This window comes from Diuraphis noxia, unplaced genomic scaffold (assembly GCF_037042655.1).
Source record: "Diuraphis noxia isolate RWA-SAM2 unplaced genomic scaffold, SU_Dnox_SAM2 contig0003, whole genome shotgun sequence".
Lineage (NCBI taxonomy): Eukaryota > Metazoa > Arthropoda > Insecta > Hemiptera > Aphididae > Diuraphis > Diuraphis noxia.
The window spans coordinates 55,208,679-55,233,862 of record NW_028301713.1 but is presented as its reverse complement, the minus strand read 5'-3'; the positions used below and the strand labels follow the sequence as shown (position 1 = coordinate 55,233,862).

General features: G+C 27.6%; 1 protein-coding gene across 3 annotated transcripts in view; it reads right to left on the bottom strand.

The window, feature by feature from the left end:
• Positions 1 to 407: 407 nt before the first annotated feature.
• The window catches only part of GABA-B-R2 (gamma-aminobutyric acid type B receptor subunit 2), a 320,221-nt gene continuing 295,444 nt past the window's right edge, over positions 408 to 25,184 (bottom strand). For 2 of the 3 annotated variants that reach the window (XM_089223981.1, XM_015515720.2), the window contains 13 exons: positions 20,653 to 20,901; positions 20,511 to 20,571; positions 15,789 to 16,029; positions 13,395 to 13,635; positions 12,761 to 12,883; positions 10,825 to 10,935; positions 10,485 to 10,709; positions 9,746 to 9,971; positions 9,531 to 9,639; positions 8,940 to 9,036; positions 7,809 to 8,076; positions 3,901 to 4,465; positions 408 to 692 (listed from right to left, as the gene is read on the bottom strand). In XM_089223981.1, coding sequence (XP_089080107.1) covers positions 3,969 to 4,465; positions 7,809 to 8,076; positions 8,940 to 9,036; positions 9,531 to 9,639; positions 9,746 to 9,971; positions 10,485 to 10,709; positions 10,825 to 10,935; positions 12,761 to 12,883; positions 13,395 to 13,635; positions 15,789 to 16,029; positions 20,511 to 20,571; positions 20,653 to 20,901 — 2,448 coding nt within the window. In that variant the 3' untranslated portion in view covers positions 408 to 692; positions 3,901 to 3,968. The remainder of the gene's footprint in view (positions 693 to 3,900; positions 4,466 to 7,808; positions 8,077 to 8,939; positions 9,037 to 9,530; positions 9,640 to 9,745; positions 9,972 to 10,484; positions 10,710 to 10,824; positions 10,936 to 12,760; positions 12,884 to 13,394; positions 13,636 to 15,788; positions 16,030 to 20,510; positions 20,572 to 20,652; positions 20,902 to 25,184) is intronic. The other variant, XM_015515721.2, reaches the window with a different exon arrangement.

The window sequence follows — 25,184 nt, the reverse complement described above, 5'->3', positions numbered from 1 at the left end:
CGAACAACAATATATTGGTGCAATTACGTGTAATGTTATGATTTTTGTTAAAGAAGAATTAAGCGTTTATATTACGATACTTTGATTAATATTAGATGAAGTCTATAATAGGTCAAATACCTAATTTTTTTAATTATCATGGATGTTTAGACGTAATAGTCATGGATCGGTATTGTCGAAGTTTAGATGCAAGTCTTGTAACTGTATGACCTCGTGGTTTATTAAATAATTTATAGCAAACCAGTGATTCAAAGATCAAAAAAAAAAAAAATTTAAAAAATATCCAAATAGGTGCTATATGATATTTTCCTAAAATTTTTCATATCAGTACGAATATTGTTTTATCAATTTGCACGCTTACATTTTTATATATATAATATAATATAATGATATACGTTCTGGCTAAATAACACGAGAAAACAATTTAATTTATTTAATTGACAAAAACAATATCATAATGTAAATAACGAAACTAAGGAACTACATAACATTTTTTCTCGTATCTACATCGATGTATTCGCTTAATTTTTGTTTTTTCTCTCTAAAAATTTAATTTACATATAACACAAAAAAAAAAATTGAATAAATAAAAAAACAACAATATTAATTATAATACGATTTAAACGGCCTCGAGCGTGCGTGGCATTGGAACGTCGTCGTTTCTTGGTCCCATGTAATGTATGATTTGTCTTCTGAAAATAATAATTCATATTTTATTAATGTAAATCCATAAAATGGCGATGTTATGGAAAATATTTCATTATTTTATAACATGGGTATATTTGCTGGAACTAAGAAATACTTAAAAAATATATCAACCCGTTATAATAATTTAGTCCACATTTTTTTATTCAGTTTCAAGTGTTCATACGTCGAGTGTAGGTGTAAATAAGTATATAATGTTTAAGATGACGCTACAAACGCATATGCTGTTTTCATTTCACAAATTCATAACGTGGAAAGTTTTACGTTCTGACTTCTGCAGAATTATCCATTAAATTTAACGGTGTTATAATTAATACTTATGGTAACGAGTTGACCTATTATTAAATTTATTAGTAAGAATAATCATCGGATTTTTTTAAATTTAAAATTAAAATTAAGTTGTGGCGTGTATTTTAAATTTTAAAATGCCCAAAAAATATTAGGTAACAATTTAAAAATACTAGTAACGTCCTTTTAACATAATATTCCTTTTACCTACCTAACTACTGTAAAGTGTAGCTGATCCCCTTTTTATAATAAGTAAAAAAATAGCTAGAAAAAAAGTTTTTTAACAATGTTAACTTTGACTTAAAGTTATTTTCCACTGAAAAAGTGCAGATAAAAAATTTAAATTTAAAAAATTTAAAATATTAAATTCTATAAACGTTAATTATTAACACAGTAGAAAATGGAACCCCATTATCCTTATTATTTATATACTAAGGAAGTTATAACTTATAAAGCTATAAATATCATGAACTACGGAATTTTCTAGTACCTGAAAATATTTAAAAAAGTTTTTCATTCTTAGAATCGATTGAATGGAATATAATAGTATCATGATACCTACATATAATAAGATATAACTTTTCAAATAAAATGTTTACATTGTATTATTTAGAATTGGGTATTAATGATATTATGAAGATAGGTACGTTATGAGTTATGAAAATATGTTATTCTGACTGAAAGGACCTTTAAATATAAATCTTAATATTATAATATCCCAATTTATATTATACCAATTAACCTATTCTAAAATACATAAAGAAAATTCTGAATGAATTTTTCTAAAAGTTTCCCTAAGAAAAATATATAATAATTATTTTTATTTATTTTGAACTATAATTCATAGTAATTTATTGATTATTTTAAATGAATTATATTAAATAATTAGGTTTTCAAGTCTAGAAGAATAGACGCACCCACAAAAAGTTTTTATTAAACAAATTATATACCGTCCGACGTGTTATAACTTATTACGTCTTACATCATATTAATAATAAACTGTATTTCATGTTCCATTTATATGACTTAAAGTATTGTGATTTACTGATTTCACATAAATATTTATGTGATATTAGTTTTAAATAAACTATTAATAGGTACCGTTGATCGAAGAGAATTTTGATGAAGGTGCACGTAATATAAAGGTGCCTTGGTACCTATACATAAATAAAAATCGTAGGGACACTAGTTCATCGCGTGAATTTTTTATAAAGTATATTGTAACTTACACAATGGACTAAAAGTACGTAGTCTCGTAAATCTATTCTTTTCTCACCGACGTGAAACATTTTCAAAAATATATAAATATTTCATCATGTACTACATTATGTAATTGGCGACCAAAGTTGGTTGATTATAGCCTATAGGCAGTCCTGTAAAGTATTTGAGTAAAAGTATTGGAGTAAAAGTATTCAAATACTTTTTTATGTATTGAATAACTTTTTAAATACTTTCAGCATGAAGTATTTTGAATGGTATTTTAAATACTTTTTTAAGTATTTTTGTATTAAGTACTTGTTTGTATTGAATACTTTGGTTTTTTATTTCGAGCGATGAACATTTTGAAAACATTATGTTCTTAAAATGTATCAAACATTTATTCAATAAATAATATATAAAATAAAAAATATTATAAACGTACTATGTGTCTATATTACGATAAATCATTAGAAACCTACTTTAAAAAACAAAAGTATTTGAAAAATATTCCAAATACTTTTTTAAAGTATTTGATTAGTATTTGAAATACTTTAAAAAAAGTATTTGAGTAGTACTTTTTAAAAGTATTCTTTACAGGACTGCCTATAGGTACCTACTATGACACATGTCATTTTATATTAATAAGTGCCGAGCCCAATTGGTTAGGTGATCAATCTTGGTAGGCCGGTTAAAGTTTGGTCTACTCTTGTGAGTATGAGTAAAAATAAATTCCTGTTTAAAATACGATTATAGCCACCTATAAGCTCGTAACAATGTTAGACGTAATTTGGCAAGTGTGCAGAGGCACGAGTTTAGTAAAAAAAGGTGATTCAATCCTAACCCACCCACACAATTCATGATTAAAAAACTGTAGAAAATATTTAAAATATCATATTACACAAAGCCGAAATACTATATATTTTACTAAACAATTTAATATTTTAACTTGTATTAATGTCTCAGCTTATTTTTTAATTGGATATATAATTCGTCTTAATCAGTGTGGAATTATGGTAGTGCCTATGTTTAGTTAAAAATGTTACTAAAAGTCGTCAAGTAAGTATAGGTAGTCTTGTATCTAGGTATTTCTAAGAAATTAGTACGTCCGGCACATAACACTCTCCATTATAGATAAAAGAGGAAATGAATATTACATATTATAATATTTTTAATATAGCATAATATATTAATAGATCTGTTATTTTAACTTTGCATAGAAATATTAATTAAAACTATATAATTTGGATTGCTTTATGGTTTAACTATTCTAGTTACCGGATAACACCTGTTAAAACCCTGTCAAAAAATGTTCATCCGTTTTGAATCCTTACTCAGACAAACAGACAAGTAGAAAAACAGTCAGTATACTGTGCATGTTTGATGCAGTATGATATTTAATTATGTCGAAAAACTACAGCCATAGACAATTTGTATACAACTTTTATGATAAGCAAGATAAATAATGGGGAAAAAAATTAAAACAATATGATTGAATCTATATAACAAATTTCCGTGTGAGCCCATTTTCAAAATGTAATTTTATATCCCTTCTTATTGTACATCTAAAGCGCTAGATAAACCACTAATCCAAACTTCAAGTGCACGTATATTGTCATTTTTGAAAAATAACGACAAGCGAGTAGTATTCGGCTTTCATTATGTAATATATACATATATCTATTAGTCTACATAATATTATTGACTCACCTACGTCATCGTAGTCTTTAAATCCGTTTTGGTGACGATGGCATTGGCAAAGACGAAACGCGCGCCAATTAGAGGTACTCGACGATGTCGCACTTGACCGCGATGTTGGGACACGACGCGATCGATGCCCTGTTGTTGTGGTGCGATGGATGCTGCTGTGGGTGAGCGTTGTGTTGGTGGCGGTGGTGCTGATGTGACGTCGACGACAACGACGAGTCGTGCGCTCGCCTTTCGGTCAAAAGCTTTTGGAATATCGGCAGAATGGCCACGTCAAGTAGCTCGCCCTCTGACAACGTGTTCACTCGAGACATGCCGGCGCCTCCAAGCGTCGGTGGCAAACCGGGTGCGTTTGTCGGCGACCCTCCACCCGTTGAGCCCCCAGACTCGCGCCTCCGGCCTTGGTACACGTTGGGCGTGCTGTGCATGTGCGGCGCCGATGGCCGCCTGAGCCCCGGGCCCCGGTTCCGGGACGATGACGATGACGCGCCACCGCAAGATCCGCTCTTCTCGGACACCGAACGGTGCATTGAACTGCCCGTCGTCAGTGACGAAGAACTGTCATCCTCTAAGGAACAAACAAAATAGTTTTATTTTTTGGTTTTAATATAAATATTCAGTAATTTAATTGTTCTATGATCATGTCATATAAATTATTAAATAATTAATGTTAAATGTATAAAACTAGGGTGTATTATTCTGTAAATAATATGTTAGTTCTAGCTGTAAAGAATGATTGTATAATATATTTGTATCATTCTACAAAATTAACCTTATTTTGGTTAAATGTTTTCAATATTGGAGAGTGAGCTTAAACTTATTATCTTAGTATCATTAGTTGAGATTTTATAGAAAATACAACTTAATACAGTTAATAGGACGTCACACCCGCATGTGTTGTCTCCGTCTTACAAGCGATACACAGAAAATTTACGCTCAGCAGTTCAAATTTTACTCCATTAGCTTAAAAATTAGAGTGAATCGACTTATTACGAAACTTGATGATAAGAACATTATCTATGTTTTATTGGAAGTATTTTTACGATAATTCAGTTTTTAAGTGAATTATGAGCATTTTTGTTTTACAATCTATTATACGCGCATAACTCACTAAAAATTGAATTATCATAAAAATACTTCCAACAAAAAAACACAGATAATGTTCTAATCATCAAGTTTCATAAGTCTATTCACTCTAATTTTTAAACTAATGGAGCAAAACGTGAAGTACTGAACGTAAATTTCTTTTAATGACCTAGTTATTATATTCGTATATGATTTAACATTTAAGTTTTCGTGAGCACATGGAATCTATCGTGACGAAACTTCAAAAATATTAGGAACTTTAATCGACTCTGGTTTGGTCTATTTAGAGTATGGCACCATCTGGGATCTGATCATCTGGAGCCCATATATGGTAAATAAATAATAAAAAATAAAAAATAAATAATGGTAAATCATTCAAAAGAGTCTAAAATCGCTATAATTTATATTTTATTCCTTGAAACTATTTCAAAGTTCAACGGTAAGAATAACTTGAAATATATTAACAGTAATACAATATAAATATATACTATATTGTAATAATTAATAATATAATAAATACAATGATTTCGGTAGAAGTTAAATCAACCTAATGCAATACTAATGGCAAAATATGCTACTTTAAAATCAATATAAAAAAGATATCAGGAAATCGTGGGCTAAGAGTAAAAAGTTCTGTTGTTTTTTTTTCCGAAATTTACTTTTTCAAATATTCCTTATGAGTTTCCAATGGCGCATTTTTTAAGCTATAAATTAGTTTGATACGAGTTATAATAAATGAGATACACAAAGCATAATGGTTCTATGTCTTTGAACAAACCTTAAAAATGCTTTCCTGTAGAATAAGATATTTTGACATAGAACCTTTTTTACTCTCAATCCACGAAATATTGAAATATACTTGATATAAGCTGACAGACTATCATTCCCGTTCAGAATCGTTTTTCGTATCCTATACAGTTATCCAGTTCACACCTACTATACAACAGCCGATACCCACTTGCCCATCAAATTTATTAAAGTTACATTTTTCAAAAGTTTAAAAAAAAATTAATTTGTTGAGATTTTAAAACTAATTATATATATATATATATTTATACGCATAAGTTTATACTTTTACAATATGCAGCATTATAGCGGCTTTATCGCTCCAAGACAAATGTGTGAACTTATAGAGATATTGTTTTTTCTTATTCACGTTTTGTTTGTGTTTTTAAAGATTAAATACACGTAGGTACTGAGACACTGAGTCAAATTGATATATTTTTTTTTATCTCATATAAAAATGTCATTCCATCAAAAAAATAATATGTCAAAAATCTTAACTAAAAAATAAATAACGTACACAAAAAAAGTGAACCAATTAAAACTTTCTTATTATGAGTTCACCTCTAAAGATAGCGTGACACATCGATTTTTCGTCTCAAATTATGTTACATTGTTTAACTATAGTTTTATTAGATTTAAAGATAAAACAAATCAGTGTTGTGCCAGTGGTTCTATACAGGATGTTATTTATAATAAAGAGATACAATTAGAAATTTTAATTTGATAACATTCCTTATGTATTATGTTGAATTACAAAATATAGATGAAATAGTAAGTGCAATGTTACCTACTGCAATCAATAAGTATATTACATCTGATGTGAATGATTTTGATTCTACTGTTCTATACGCCTACGAAAATCGTTTTTTTGAATTAATTTTATTTGGTAGATATTGATATTTTGCTAGGCATTTAATTTATTTTGTTTGAGATGTTTCAAAAAATAAAAAATAAAAATTGAATTTATTAATATATTGTTGATTCAAAAAAAATTATTTTTAATTATATGTATAAAATATCAAATTATCAATTAGGTATTCGTTTACTGGTTACGAGTTTATGACGTAAGATCATAGTTTATAATTTTCTACGTATCAACAAAAACGTCAAAAACCCTATAAATATTTAAAATAATACTAGCTATATCACTCAGTTATTCATTGGAAATGTAGAAAAAAAAATACCCTTTTGTATTATAATCATAAATAAGGAGTTTAAATCAGCGTTAAACTGCAATGTGTGACCAGATTGAAAGAGGAGAACTGCTTCATCTGTAATTATCCAAAATTATTTAATAATGATTTAATTCTAAATTAGTAGGTATAACAACATTTCGTACGTGAAATATTTTGCGTTAAAATTAAAATACTGATGAAATAAAAATTAAAATTAAAAATATTGTTGTTTTTGCACTTTATGTTTTGTAATGTATAATTGTTATTTATTTAAATTTCATCTCTTTTAAAAATTATATTGCGTAGGACAAGTTGACAAAATATCGAGGCCAACTTGGCTTTTAGCCACATCGGCAGTCGGATACGGTAGTTGAGAATGGATGACTGAACAGAATTTTCAATATTTCTTTTACTGCGATAATTAAAAACAAGCTTTTTACATATAGGATGGAGTCGTAAAGGTGATTTACCAGATTATAATCGATAACCTTTACTTGTATGATCTATCATTTCAGCCTACGAACCCCTATGGTCAGATATGGGATGGAAGATAATCAGGTATACTCTTGAATCACCACTAGATAGGATCGGTGGTCGATTGGGCGAAGGTAATAATTTTTACCAAAAAATTAATGATCTGTTTGGGCGAGTGGAATTATTTTTACCTGTTCGAGGTAAAGGAATTATTTTTACCTGTTCTAGAATATAGTAGTATACAATTGTTTTGGTAAATATATGTTAAATTATCTTATTTGGTGGAAAAGGGAAAGATACACTTTTGTTGGAAACGGGCATCGCCCGTTATTGTGGGAACTGTATAGGTTTATGTCAACATAAATGTTAAAACGTCGACGCGGCGGTTACCGTCGTCGGTCGGCGAATCCGCATTACTGTTGAGCAAGCCTCTGGTGACGGGCGGCGGTGACCGGTTAGCGTGTCGTTGCGTTTGCGTCAGCCACAGCTCGTCCTGGTGCACGAACGTGGGTTGTTGGCACGTCCTCTTGGGCTGCGGCATCGACGGCCGCCTGTGCGCACAACTGGCCGCCGCCGTGTGGGACGCAGCGGCGGCCGACTGGTGTTGTGGCGTCGTTGCACCGCCACTGGCCCGCCTCTGATGGCCTGTGCCGCACGACTGTGAAAAGACACAAGCAATATCAATACCAACAGGTGTTAAATCATTTTTTCTCGCAGATTGTCCCCTTTTTCCATCATGCCTACTTTCAAAAAATTAAGTCTACAAGTTATTTTACTCTCCGCATTCCACGTCATTTCAACGACTTTTTCATAACATATTATTAGGTATATTATATGCACCCGTCGAAAAAAATATACATCTCATTATTTATAGGTACCGCGAGAAAAATAAATATTATTGATATTATTATTCATTTTAGACGTAGGTATCTTTTTAATCGAACAATTCCTAATATGAAAATAAAAAATGTTCTGACAATATTAAAAAATTTATCATTTTATGACTGTCTGGATTTCTCCTTGTAATTTGTAATTTTACCGAAGTGAATAAAAATCAAGTTACACTAAACACTTTTGTTTTTATTACTATAGGTACATAGTTAACTGCACGAAATGTTTCCATTACAAAATTATTATTAAATTGAAACAATTTTAAGAACATAATTATTTTGACTTTGACCTGGTGAGTTTCAATAATAATATAGTTTATTTGCTAGGTATGGAATTTTAGTAACAAACGGATCAATAGAGAGAAAAATACCTTTTATTCTTTAAGAATTATTTAAAAACGTTTTAGTAATTTGTCGGGAAGTTACATTATTTTTCATTTAGAATAAGAATTCATTTTAATATTCCAGCCTTGACAATTTATGTTAAAGAGACAATATAAATAATGTCAAAATAAAGTTAGTAAAAAACAAAACAAATAACCGTTTTTTTGTATGTAATATTCTTACATTTTTCTTTTTAAAAAAGTGAACTACAAAAAGTTTGCTTTGAGAAAAATGTTATAATACATACTCGTGTAGGAGATGGCGTGAAGCTCACATGCTCGTCTGGTGGTTTGGCCGGTTCGATAGAAATAGATGGGATCCTGGTATGCCTTTGACACGTTTTTCTGAAATCGAAAATCATTGGTTGCTGATATTTTTGGAATATTTTCCGTTATTTGCTTTACAATTTTGATTTGAATTCAATATAAGTTAACTATATTTTTAATTAGTACTTAAAAAATAAAAAACTCAATAACATAAAGGATATATTGTCACAAATTGCTAACGGGTAACTTATATTTCCAATCATTCATGCCTCTAAATGTTCTAATAACACGAAATTAAATCCTCGTTATTGTTTTAAAAAACACCACTAAATTAAATTGATGAACGAGGATAGAAAATAAAATAATAATCTATTCATGCTTTCTATAAATAACAAATTGTGAAAAACAAAAGTTATGTTATAACACGAATTTTTATACAGGTATAAATAATGGTTGTATAAATTATTAAAGTGTTAAAAATATGTATAATATAACTTATACAAATAATGTTTAGGCCGTGTTATTTTTTGGGTTTTATTGAGTAAAAGCGTAAATATTTCTATAAATATTACTTTTCTGGAGAAAACTGTTCCGGCACAGGTAATTCAATAACACCATTTGAATCTTCTTCATGTATAACATCGACTTTTGTTTGTTTCTCTTCGGCTATTTTTTTCAGTTCTGTAATATTATGTTTACATATAAATAAATTGTAACTTGACAAAGTCATATTCATGTAAAAATAAATTAAAATTAAAATAGTAATTTTTTATTATCTTAAACTAACTGGTTTCTGACTGCTTGAGAGCCCGGAACGTATCGATCTTTAATACCATCGCATCGATTTCTCGATCCACGTCCAGTATTTGCTGTCTGTATTGTTGATTTTTATTTTTTTGTGCTCGAATTTGTTCTTCTGTGTCACTAACATCCTTGTAAGTCTTAGACATTGGCCTTAAAGTAGCTCGTATTCGTTTATCTACACCTTGTGGATTCCTTTTTAACTCTACAATCTGTAAAAATAATTATTTTATGTTCTAATTAGAATTGGTGGAAATCAAAAACTTTTTTCTTATACATTTTTGGGTAACTATATGGTTTATTAATTAATTAAAATTCTTTTAATTTAATTTCAGAGAATTTGAGAAATCTTAATGATTTAAGTTTTATTTTTACATTCTTTAAAACGATTGTAAAATTTCAAATTATCAAAATACCATGCTGTTTCTATAGTTCATAATGATTTAAAACGATTACATTTAGGTCATAATTTCAACGCAGGTACCACTAGGAAAATGGTGCATAGGTTTTTTTTTTTTTATTAAAAGAATAATTACAATCTATACAAACATTTTATACAATAAGTAATTTTTTTAGATGGAGAATAGCGTTGATATAACAGAAAGGGAGGGTACTCAGTAGTACCACCCGACAGATCAAGTGGTGCATAGGTATAATAAAAATACAGTGAAAATAGGAGCGAGAATAAGGGATTACAGTGGAATTCACATATAACTGATACTCACTTTCGGTATGAACACCAGGAAAAGCGTGGCAGTGGAACAAAACAATATAAACACTGATATGATGATGAAAGACGCGTCCTGTTGGTCGCTCAGGACAAAAGAAATTGCTGCACCGGCAACGCACATTAATACCACGTTATACACGCTCATACCCACGTACTTTGAGTCGTTTAACGCGGGTATGCTCACGTGTCGGGTTTCCCAAGCTAGAAAAGCTCCAAAGACCTAAAACGCATACACACAAAAATGTACCACAGTAAGTTATAGCTGTCTCTCACCTACAACAATAATAATAATAAAAAAAAAAAAAAACAATAATAAAGTAAAACCGCAAACGTACCATTAGTGATCCCTTGTAGACGTATATGATGGCAAGAAATACGGTCATGTGATCGCTCTGACAGTACTCGTTACACGGTATGATCACAATGTCGTCACTGTGCGGGTGTTGCTGTAGAGTTTACAAGGTTTGCATGTGTAAAATATGTAGGCAATAACAAAATAACGTGGTAGGTACCAGAGTAAATATTTTGGTAATGTCTGTTATTATCGTTGTTATTATTATTTTAAAATCTTTCCATTTTGAGTTGAGTTAAATTTTTTATATGAAAAATAAAAGTAAAATACCATATAAAACGTGTTATTTTGTATATTAAAATACTGGCATGATACACACGTTCAGTCCTTGATTTTTAGATTGTATGTAACTACTTATAGTAACTACCATAGTCGAATCGTGATTATATTAATTTATGAATCACAATTTGTCAGTTATTATTCCATTCAAAATATTAATTGTAGCTTCAAAAAAAAGTAATACGATCTTAAATAGTTGCACAGAATGAAAAAAAGAAATGAAAGATTTGTCACGTGTTATTATATGTAATTAATTTATTTGTATACACTTATTAGTGGGTGCCAGGTTATTCTCTATGGCATTTTTTGTGTTTTCGTGACCTCTGAATAATCGGATCAAGCGTGAACACGAAATACTATGAATTTTGTTAAACTTACCATGTGAAAATGTTTTTGGATCGTTCGCGACACCACACCCATTATATATTATTCTGGAGACTATACAACCCGAGGTTAACAAAGTACAAACACGTATCCACCATGGCAGAACTAACCAAGTGTGCTTTTAATTTATAAACAGTACAAAGGATTTATTTACAACCTTTATTTCTTGTTGTTTTAAAAATATATATTTATGTAATTATTTTTATTTTTTTCATCAACTGCTGCTTTAAATATTTTACAATGTCGTTTTTCGTAGTTGCTTATTTTTTTCCAAGGAACGATTTTTTTTTAAAACCTATTATTTATGTACTTTTTAGTTATAATCTAAGTAATTAAATAAATATTTTTTGATTACAATTATAATTCACATTCATTATGAAAACTGAGATATTATTTTAAAAACTATTTGATAGAAATGTCTTTCTTTTTTATACATTTTTCAAAAACTGGACTAAAAAAAATAGTTTAACTTTAGACTTGAAAAGGCTGTTCGATTTGTCGTGAGAACTTTTATTTAAAAATGTCAAAATATGCTATGAAAGTCTTAATAAAATTTAACGTTTCATCAAATCGATATACATAGTAGTCTAATAGGGTAAAACTTATTTTATCATATATTATTAAAAAGGCTGACGTATATTAAATTTAATATTATTTACAATTTAGTATTTTTATCTTAGTGTTGTTTATGATATATATAATGATTATAATGACTAGTTATCAATTACATAGTAATAAAGCAAAAAAAAAATAAATAAAAATAACTAGATTAATTTAAAAATTAATTCACTTTTTGGTTTCTATACACAATTTAGTTTGCTCTTTTTATTCGTCTAAAAATCGAATTTAATATTAAGCTTATATATAATATATATACTATAATTGATTAAAGCACGTGTTATTAGCCCAAGTTAATTTTATGTACGCTCCCTCATACATATTAAATACATCTAACTTCGTTTGTAATTTAATAGTCTCTATATGATTTGAATGAAAATTAAACTTTCAAGTCTAAAATATTTGAATTTGTCAAGTAGTTAGTTAATGTACTGAAGTTAAAATGGATTTGTATTTTGTTGACATAAACTATTACGTATATGTTTACATGTATGTAGGTATTACTATGGTTAGTGTGAAAGATATTCGTAGGTAGTATTAAGGTTAGGGATTATGAAGGAAAACAGTAGGTTATGTCATTGTATACATGAGGTTGATATATTTTAATATTCGCTCCCATGCTTCAAGTTTTTACTCACGTATGATTCCATTTGTTTAGTTTCCCTGTAAAATGGATCTGAAAACTGCCACGTGAACATTATTCCTAAGTCTATGCATAACAATATGCCAACCATGAGGAAAAGCTGTGTGTCTTTTACGATCTGTAACATTCAAAATAATTCGTGTTGGTATATTGTTTGATAAATAAATAACTTGAAACGTGTTTTTGATTTAAAAAATAATAAAATATATTTAAATAGCATATATATCTAATCTTATTCACATCCTACATAATACGTATACATATTATGGTAGGTACGTAAATGTTAGTGTTTGATTTATTTTTATTGAGTTATAGTCTTCTAGAAAGTTAATTAAAGCTTGGCGTTTTTGAGAGTATAATTCTAAATTTACTGTATAGTTTTGTATAACTACTATGATAATGCAAGTGTAAATAAATAGAAAAATAAATAGAATCAAGCTAGAAATATTATTTTTCGCATCGATTTGTTCAACATATAATTAAATATAATAAATAATATAATTTTGAATGTAATACATAAAATAAACTCTTCCTACTGTTTTAATATGGACGTCAAATCATTAGACTTGTTATCGTTTCATATCAATTTTTTTTTTTTTAGTTACACCGAACAGCTTAACCTAGTTCACCTTTTTGTTGATGGTGATGTCCGTAAAAATGGAGTGGACTCTCCAAGTTTTCGAGAACATCGCGCCGAAAGCCAATGAAAACCCGGCCATCAACAACCATGCCCGCGCCGCACATATGTACGGAAACATGTTTATACTGGTCATCTGGCTGTTCAGACCCAGAAATATGACACTGCTGTACGTCAACATAGCCCCGATGATTATTAAATTGTTCAAGTGTGGACTGGACATTTTTATATACCTGAAATATGCGACAAGCACGTTGCAGTTGTTAATATTTTGATATTACGTATAACATTACTTATAAACATTTAATAATATGATATTAATTATTATAGTCTCTATTTTTTAATGCGGTATATAGATTTGCTACTAGGGATAATAATTGGTACACTCGTGTGATGTGTATTTTCACACACACGCATAGATCTGACAAATAGTTCATGTTGTTCCTTTTGTTTATACAAACATCAACAAACTACATTGGTGATATATAAATTAAAACAAAAAAATAAACGATATTAAATATTTTGTATAGGTACACTATATTATGGACGTTTGTATAAAAATTAAAGTAACTTTACGACTTATTCTCATAATGAGCCATACCTACATATTTTATATCCATATAATATATTTTTATGATTTTTATAGTTTTTTTTTCTGGGATATATTATTATAAGGGTCCTGTTTAATAAAATACTTTAATGATTATGAGTTCGTTATATTTGTTTCAAAATAGATTATAAACGTATATGAATAAGAAAACTGAAAATTAGGGCCATACCGCTCGATACGATGTTCCTTTTTACAAAAAATAATTTGTTTAATAAATAAATAAAACTAAAAAGGACTCTTATTTTAACATAGATCTATAATATGTAGTTTAATTGCTGTGTGGTTTGAACCTATTGTTTCCTTTGTTATTATATCTACCTACGTGATTATGCATAATAGTAGATATACATACAACATTTAAAGAATTGTTAAAATTTAATTGCAGTATTATTGTTTTGAAAATATAAAACTAATATTAGTTATATTAATTTATAATTTATAACCTTGAAATAGTGAATTTAATTTAGATGACAGATATTGCAAAACATATTCAAAATATGCTGTAAAAAATTAGAAAATATCAGGATTTAAATAAGAGAGTAGCCAGAAGGTACTCCATGTATTTTTTAAAAATAAAATGAAATAATTATGGAAAGAATAAATAATAAAATAATCACTATTAAGTTTTCTTAGTAGGTACGTAAACAATATAAGAATAGTGACGATACGACAATCGTTATACACTTACAAGTGTACTAAGAAAATAAAATAGATTGTATTAAAACACATTTATACACGATTTCGTTTATAATTTATAAATTAATAATTTAAAGAATTTAATAAATATTATCTAAATTTAAAATATAAATTCTGTGGACTGAGCTAAGAGGACGTTACACAGATATTTATTGTTTCCGTCTTACAAGTGCATAACATGTCAAATTTATACTCAGCAGATTAAAAATTAAAGTGAATCATTTTAAAATGAAACTTGATGGTAAGAACTTTATTGGTGTTTGTATGTGGGTATTATACTATAGTTCAGTTTTTAAGTGAGTTATGAACATTTTTAATTTATGCTATGCTATAAACGCAAAACTTGCTAAAAAATTGAAATTTGTGGTGTCGGGACCTAATACCTAACTCAATACCTATCCAAAATGTTGTTAGTGTATAATTAATAACTGTTCTAACTATTTAATTATTTTAATTTAGTTTAACTTAGATTATTACTCTTAACAACTGTCAAAGTTCCTTCACCGGAATGTCTCATAAAGCCGTCACTCAAATCATTTAACCACTGTCATCACTTACATTTATTCTTATATGTAACAGATTTTAGATTTTATCACGAAGTAAAATAAATCAATTTAATTTTCAATGAATATTTACATAATTTTACTTGCTAAGTATTTTTGAAAAATTATGTAATTACTTTTGTTAATGAATTATTTTTAGTGCTTCTTTGATCTTAAAACATTTTACATGCTTCATTTGTTTTATTTTATTGTATTTTGTTCACTTATAATATTAACATTTGCATAATTCTAAATAAATTATTTAGTTAAACACAAAGGTTTTAAAAATTATGTAAAATTTCTTATTTTAAGTCATAAATATATCCCTGTTATTAAAATTGATTAATTAAAATTGTATCTACAGCATGTATTTGTTTAATATTTTACAGTTGGCAAATTGTATGTACATTTTTTCAGTTGTTAATGACTGTAGGTTAAATTAGTTTATACCAAGTTAGTTAATTGTGGCGTACGGTTTATTCATGAAGATTTTTTTGTAATTTATATAGAGACGTATGACAACATTGATACCACTTACTTTTGATCTCTGTACCGTATGTTGACAATGAGGAACACAGTGGCAATGACGATACCAACGACCGCGGCAACTGCAAGTCCTATGTAAACGCCAACGTTAACATGAGAGTCTTCGTAAATGGTAAGAGTCCGATCTTTAGGCGGCCCTTTGCCACCGGCTCTCCACTTCACTTCTTCACCAACACTTAAGTCTAGCGTGCCCGTCACTCCGTTATACTCTCCAATCTTCACTTCTTTGTCCCCTAAAATTAAATAACATTTTTTTTATGTATATCTAATATAAGAAATACACGGACTATGTATACCTAAACCGCGAGTTTTTAATGAATATCGATAATATTTTACTTTCGAAAGATACTTGATAGATAGTGATTTAATATCAATTTTAAATGTATTTATATTAAAACATTATATTAAACCAAAATCGTCGTCGTCGTGTTTATGTAGGTACATTACTATTTGAAACCCGTAATTAAAGTTTAAAAAACTTCCAAAAAACTTTAATTAAATTTGTTTGACATACTTACATTTATTTTTATCGGCAACGTTTATTTTATTTAAAAAAATATTTTTTATTTTAGGGTGATTTATAAATAATAAAAATTTGTGGTGAATAAAGTTAAGACTTTGATTCTAAAAAACGCATGGTGGCGTGCAATGCGGTTCTGTGTACTATATAAATAATATAATATATTAATGAAATTAAACATGAGGATATATAATAAAGAAATATAAAATCTTATATATCACATTTAAGTTCAAGAATTTGAATTATAAAGTATGTATTACTTTTTCATACTGTTTCTACCAAAATCAGTTACCATCTCCCATATTTACCAATTTAAAGCAATGTTCCACTTAACATTTTATATAAAACTATAAAATTTGATGTAACTTTAAAACAAATGACCATAGATATATTAATTTTTCACCGAATGTTTATATAAGTATATCCTATCCACCATGCAATTTTCAAAAATGTTCGACTTAAGTTAAACTATTCATAGGAATTTGCAATTTTCGATCATTATTAGTTTTTTTTAAAATTAATATCGATAAAAATTTATTTGTTAGCGGCAGAAAAAATTGAAAATTAAATACAAGGCTCTTAACATATTGTTACAATAACAGTTGAAAAATAAAAGAAATATATAGCCACCATTTTTTTATAAGCATTCAAAGTTTGAATTTTGACAAAATACGTAAAAATTACAAAAATTCACAAATTATTTTAAGCTAGAAATTCATAAAAAATTTTGTTTTTTAATCTAAGATTTGAAAATTAAATACAAGGCTCCTAACATATTTTTACAATAGCAGGTGAAAAATAAAAGATATATATAGGCAACATTTTTTTTTTTTACAAGCGTTCAAATTTTGAATTTTGAAAACATACGTAAAAATCATGAAAATTCGCAAATTATTTTAAGCTAAAAATAAAAAATTTTATTTTAAATCTAAGATTTGAAAAATTTTAATAATGTATAATATATCCTAGACAGATAAACCGTCTTCGCTCAGAATCGTTTTTCGTATACAATATGTTGCTAAAAATCTAGCAACTACGGCCGGTACGTACGCTCAGTGTGTTTCTGCAGATTGAACGTAATTGTAAGTTTGTTATTATTATAGACCATCTACCTGCCAAAGATTATTTAATATTATTTAAAATTATTTCTAACTGTCTTTGATAATAATTAAAATGTTACTATATTTTTTTAAATATTTAAATATGTGAAAATGAGAATGCAGAATCGTAAAAAATTAGATAATTAAAACATAAATAATGAAACTATTTTAATTATAAATCGAGGTTCAATTAAAAACATTCTCTAATAATACTTGACAGTATGGTGCTCTGTAATTACTAATAATGTATTCATGATACAAAAATATAAAAGCTGGCAATAATGGTATCGTATTTTTAATTTTATAATATTTAAATACCTATAAATGTTTGTTAAATTAACTTATTTTTGCTCCACAAAATAGTTTAAGAATTATATTTCAATAGATAATGTTTTTAAAATGTCAACATGTTTATGCTGGTTATATCAATTAATAGTTTTGTAATAACATTTTAAATTATAAAAAATATAATATAGTTATATAGTTATATAATATAATATATAGGTTTCATAATAATATTATACCTCATTTCGAATAATATTTTGGTTTAATTTAACTCATGGTTGAGTTAAAAATGATTCATAATAATTAAAAAGTCAAGCCACACACAAAATATTAAAATTAGATCCAATAACGTCTAAGTCTTAAGTCAATAAAAAATCGACGATAGGATGAAAATAAAATTTTGTTGTGTTAGTATATACATACATTCATGAAATGTTGTCATATCAATTTAAAATTTCTATTACAGTGTCCATTTGTCCAGTAAATTAAATGTTGAATTTAGAAGTATTGACGTGTGGGTTCTTGTCAATTATTTTCAACGCAATAACCTAATAGAATGGCTGTCCTAAACGGTTTACAGTAGATTGAAAAAAATTTGTTTTTTAATATCGTATATTATTGTAAATTTTATGAATAATTACTTTATTGTTGCATACTAATTATTTACCTAGTAATAATATTAGCGTATATGTATAGCATTACTGAAGAACCTATGTATATTTAATACTTATAATAATATACTGATTGAGCTAGGAACTTTATCTACGTATAAAGACCTTACAAATATTCTGAGAACACCAATATATTTTTCAATTTGTAAGCAATTCAAAATTACAAAGGTTTAGGATACACCACACATTTTTTGAGGCTTTCATTATCGTTGTACTTCACTTAATATTTTAATAACACTTAATTCCATAATTTAGAAGAAAATTAATATTCTGGTTTAGATTATGAAATTTAAAACTCTCCATGTGGATTTAAAAAAATAAAAGCTTTAAAGTTATTTTATGAAAAAATACATAGGTAAAAAATATAAAATGAAATATTTATTATGTATCAAATTTTTTAATAAGGTAAATTGAAAAAAGTTAACGATTGATTTTTGAAATTATTACCTAGTTATAAAATGTATAATATGTATTTAGATTTTAGAATGATATTTGTAATATATATAATTATTAATTCTGTACCTATGTCTCTACCTATTTGAATTTCTCTTTAACGGCTGGGTTGATTTTAATGAATTTTTTGCATGTGTATGAGTGGTCCCCTAGATGGTTTATATTCACAATTGAACCTGATAGATCCAACTCAGAGATGTGCTTGAATAAGGATTTTGTCATTTACGATGAAATTTTTGGTTATAAATGGTTGATATGATACTGGTCACGGGAGAAATGAGTAAAAATGAGTAATTGTTTGTATATAAACGGTTACCATTGCCTATTGGTTACTCGAGCAGACGAGGTAAAAACATGCATCAAATCGTAACGTTTAAAGTTTAAGTAAATAAATAATATTTAAAAGCAATTAATATGGAAGTTGAATGTTTATTTGCAGCTTAATATATAGGTTTCTAAAAAACTACTTAATCAATTTTGTGAACATTTAAAAATTGTTCTTGGAGATATCCGGTAAGTTTAGATCCGGTAGTTTCCGGTAGTTTGAACGAGCACTTTTGATTTATACCAATAGGTATAATAGTACCGCCAATAGGATTCCGACACAAAAGAATTATCTGTCTTGGTCAAATTAGTTTACAGAGCGATATACATCACCGACTCAAATTTGACGTGAGCTGAGGTATACCAAAACCAAAATACACTTATGTAGCTCTTATTTTGTACTTTTTCAATTTTTCACGAATTAACTCGGGTTATACCTCATACAACTAAAATTGGATGTTGGTTCAATAGCCTTAAAAACAATTGGACTGTTTTCAATAAATTACTTGAAATTAGAAGGTGTTTACTTATATGTACTAAGTATACTTTATAGCTTATTTTTTAAACTCTCATAGTTAGCTAAAGATAGTTCAAACATGTTTTTTTTCAGCTAACGAAAAAAGAAAATTTGTTCGTATTAACATAATATGTATAAGTATTACGTATTTATGTATATATGTATGATAAACAGGAATAAGAAGATACTGTGATAGTGATATTTAATTTTCCAGACGTTGTATGTACATTGTTAGCTAACAAAGATTGAGCAGGTTCGCAGTCGTTGTAGTAATATGAATTAAAGGTAGAGTTAAGTATAATAATATAAAAACCAAGATTAAAGGCCTTAGAATAGGGTAAACAGTTTTAACATAACTGTTTTAATGGACATTATGTTTTTACACTGTACTCGGTTGTATTAATGTCCATTAATCTAAACTGACTTTTGAATCCTTCAATATCAGATATAATGTGATTAAACATTTAATTAGTCATGAGTATTAAGAATATTTGTATTTCAACAATAGGTACTCAATAATAATACAAAAAATTATAAATTACAATTAATTATAAATAATAAATCACCCTTGAAAAAATGCAAGATGTTTTGATAAGTCACATGATTATTATATTGTTTTAAATATCAGGGTTTGAAATCTAGATAACGGAAACAAATATGAAATCAACCCAGGCTCTTGTATTAAAATCACTATTGTACTTGGACATTTAGTTATTTGATTTAGTACTGAATACAAGCTAGATGATTAATCTAGAGAACATTTACTGTTAAATTATCAAAATTCAAAAATGACGAATGAATAATAAATGATAATTGGTATAATTATAGAATTTTACTATATTACCTTGAAATTGTTTCAATAATATGCTGGCCTTTCTTTCGTTGTTGTAAAATCTCACTGGACCCTGGTATAAAATATATATTTAAAATTAATTGTATGAAACAGGAAACACACGTATATTATGCATAGTGTAATATATTATTACCGTGACTCCTTCAAAACTAGTTTTTGTGAGAGCCTCTAGAAAAAGATCTTCCCATTCTTTGTCCCTGTATTCAAAGTCTGCTATGGTTCTATTCAAGATACCTTTGTCGTGCGATGATTGGTGCACTTTTCGGGCTACTTCCTGTATAGCCAAAGCAGCGGTCCATACCCCGTCGTAAGTGTATCCATGAAACCGGGAGTATTCACTTCCACGCCTCATGTCGTACTCTTGCTGATATTCTTTAGAAGTCTGTAAAGAAAAAGTAAATCCATTAATTTCATATACAATTTGAATTAACTACTATATTCAATCATTTTTCGTGTTTATCGTCTGCGGAACGCAGTACAATCGAAATGTAATATTTTTAATATGTCGTTCGATTCTAATAACACTTAGGAAATATTTCATCCAACTAATATCAGTCTAAAAATGATTTAAAACGTAATATATTTTATGTATTGTAGGTGCTTAGAAATTCGGAATGAATTGCCTAATTTTTTATTCTTATAAAATCAAAGATATATAATATTATGTCTTAATTTAATCGCCAAATTACTAAGTTATGGAAACTCTATGAATTTGTTACCCAATTTACTTGATTTTCTTTGTTATGCATAACATGTACACTATGGTTTGATGCTCAATGGTTCAACTATTTATCGATAGTTAAATAATTATAATAAATTAACATAATATGGGTGTATAAAAGCAACATTTGGTTGGACGTGCATGGGAAATATAGTAACTACTAGTATTTTTCAAATATTTTACGTTATTTAGTAGAATTTCATGTAATGCAAGGAAGGAAAAAGTATTCCACATGTATTTTACAGAGCATAAATAATTTCACTGTAACGTCAGGCATTGAATAGAATTTCGTTTGTATAAACTTGGGGAATAGCCAGGAATACATTTAAATATTTCTTATGCACAATGTCAAATTTCCCATTAAAATATGGCAAGATATTTTCCCATGCATGTGCAATGCAAATCTTGTTTATAAATGTTCTACTCTACATATTGTGACCGTCTCCCTTGAGATTCGTTAACTAATATCTTGAAAACTTGTAGAATTAGACATGAGTGCTGTTTATGTGATATATTTTGAATAAGATTTTATATAGATTTAACTCAAGTAAACAATCCATATTAAATAAAATTTTCATTAACGCTGGTTTTAACCAAATTAAAGTTATGAAAATTGAAAGTGTTCTTAATAAATCATACTTATTGTTATTTTAGTGTACTTAATGTTCTAGGTAAATATTATTACCAAAAGGAAATTATTAAATATGAAACAAATATATTACATTTTAACTCTTTCAATGCATATTGATCGTTTAAAGTTGGTAGTTTATTCATTAGCATACAAATCATCAAAAATACAGTTTTATTTTTAGAATGGTTCAATGGGCGTGACACGAATTGAATTTATTTTTTCAGTTTAATAAAATGTATGATTTATCAATTAATAATTTTATTAAATGTTATATTTTACAGCCCTAGGCGATGGGGATACCTAATTTATTTTGTTAGAATTGCTTAAATATGTAAATAGATAAATATATAATGAAACTAAAAATATTTTTTTTGTTTGATGAGTAATTCAACGATAGTTTTTAAACAATGTAGATTTATCATAAGTAACCCAAAACTTTATAGATTCATAGAATATTATGTAAACTATTGGAGATGAATAATGAAGATTATTTACGAACATGTGAAAGATAAAAATTCAAAAAAGATTAATTCAATTTTCCTATTTATATGTTTTAAACAGCTTAAACACTACATTTTAAATAGTTCTTAATTATTACAAATTTTGTATAGACGAATTTTATTTTGCGTAGATGCCTAATTAAAAAATCTGAGTACATTACAATTTATAACAATAAATCGAAAAATCGAATGTAAAATTTTAAAATTATTAAAAAGAATCTATAGAGCTATAAATCAAAAAGAGAAAGTTGCGTTACAATTGTTCAATCACATTATTTGAGCATAGAACACTTACATTAAACGATTAGAAAATATTATACATATATATCAATATATATATTGACTTATAAACAAATATAATTTTTATTTTACATATGAAAATATAAAAAATTTCGAATATCATTAAATGCATATTATGTGTCGTTTGAATGAGACTTTTGGGTGTTGCAAGCAAAACAGTCTGGAGGAAACAGCATGTCTGTTAAAGACGCGTTCACATCAGTCAAAGTCGTTATTTACATTGTTAAGACTCCACCGAAGGAAAAGGGTGACGATCGTTGTTTTAAGGGCCATGGGGTAAATAATTTCCACGGTCATTAGCATCGCATTCGCCTTCGTCGACGCCTGAAAAGAGGCCAACTTTTTTCGCTTCGTAATAGTTCCTTACACTACCCATACAGCATTTCGGTTTCCCTTTGCAGAAGAAGTAAATAATTTTCTCTTTCTTTTTCATTTAATTTCCTGAAAAACGTAAGTAACAAAGCCGCTACTATATCCACAACGATAGAGGTGGTGTTGGTATAGTGCACTGCAGAGGAGTTAATTACACGGAAAATTTTAAAAACTCGATAAGACTTTTTTCTCTTTATATCTATTCTACATCAGAAGTCACAATGGTTATGTTGTCTTTATCGTTTATGTTCATCGCGATGTTTTATAAAAACGGTTTAATTATATTTATGGAGTATGACACAGATTTACAGGGTGTGGGTCATGGGTGTTATTTTACTATAACATATACCATAATAATTATAGGTTTGCGCAGACTTATTTCGCAGGGTAGATTTACTGGTGTTTAAAATATAGCTCAATACAAATAAAATGACTCCTAAAAAACTCTTAATAAAAAAGTTCATCTCATAATGCAAATATGAATCTAAATTAATTCGAAAAAAAAATTCTTACAAAAATGGTGGATTTTGACTTCAAATATATTATCATGAGTTAGCAATCTACTTGATTATTTATAAACACCTGTCTGTGCTGGTTGTGAAAATATTAATATAAAATCTAAGCTTTTTAAAACTTTCGCCTCAACCTTCAATATTTTTATAAGAAGAAATAAAATAATATTTAAATTCTAATCATGAACCATCTCAGTTTATGATTTTAATCTAAACATTTTTTACAATTGAAAACTACGATTATAATAAATCTACAAATGACATCATTACATATCCAAATCTTCTTTGCGCGCACCCATGATTCTAATAAAAGATGTCTCTTTATCGAAGAAATATATAAAAATAAGTCGTTTATATTCTTTCTTTTAAGAGTTTAAATTAAATTTTAAGTGTAATGATTCACAAAATAATAATAATGTTAAGAAGGAATGAAAAAACGAGTATTTGGCACTCATTTGGATTTAATGAAATTAACGTAAATACCTTTTACAGGTATACAACAGTTGAAAAATAAATAACGATGATTTAAATTTATACAGAAATATTCAGTTAGAAAGGTAGGTATAGGGATTTGTATTTCAACTATCATTTTTTAGATGAGCCATTACATTGCGGCTTTATTATCCTGATTCCAAACTATAAATGGAAATATAATTATTAATAATTTTATCTTTGGTGGAAATTATAGATTTTTTTTGAAAAATTATTTCTCAATATAGTTAACTGCATTCAATTTCTAAGGAAAATTAATCCTCTGATATTATTTGCAATATTGACAATATTTATTTAACTGAGAATATGATAAATGTATTTAAAAAACTTAAAACAATAGGAGGTACGTTTCTTTTTAAAAACTATTCTTGATTTTTAATTAGCAGATAAGGCTACTTTAAATTTGTATAGGTTTTTATTGCAAAAAAATTTAAAAGTAAAAAGTTGTACAAAAACTACACTTGAATGCGTAACACGTAATCATAAATATTATTTACAGATTAAGTAGCGAACTAGGTAAAAAAGTTTGGTTTACTTAGTTATATCATGGAATTATCCAGGACCAGGGTCATATTGTTTTATGGAACATAATAGTATGAAATATGTAGTGGTATAACTGATATTTTAGTGAATGTCCAAATGGCTTAACATTTTTGGAAGATAAAACATATAACAATGTCTTAAGTGATAGGCAAGTAGCTGTTAAAATACTAAAAATAACACAATAAACTTTAAACGAGCTCTAGAATGCTTATTAATTTTTAATTTACAAGTTTCATTTAAACATTATTTTATTCATTACAACATTCATATTTTATTGCATTCTGTCTTGTATACGTCTTATAATTGCATAACATACCAAATTTACGATCAGCAGATCACCTTTAGTTCCATCAATTTAAAATTTAGAGTGAATCGAACTATTATGAAATTTGATGTTAAGAACATTATTTATGTTTATAGGTGAGTTTTATACGATAGTTCAATTTTATAGCAAGTTATGCATAATAAATATTAAATTCGTTTTTTGATTATAAATTATAAGTTATAACGATTAAAATCTAGACGGAGACTACTAGAATAATATTTTGCAAGGGTATCAAATTTTTAATAACTTTGTACTTTGCTTTTTCTCGT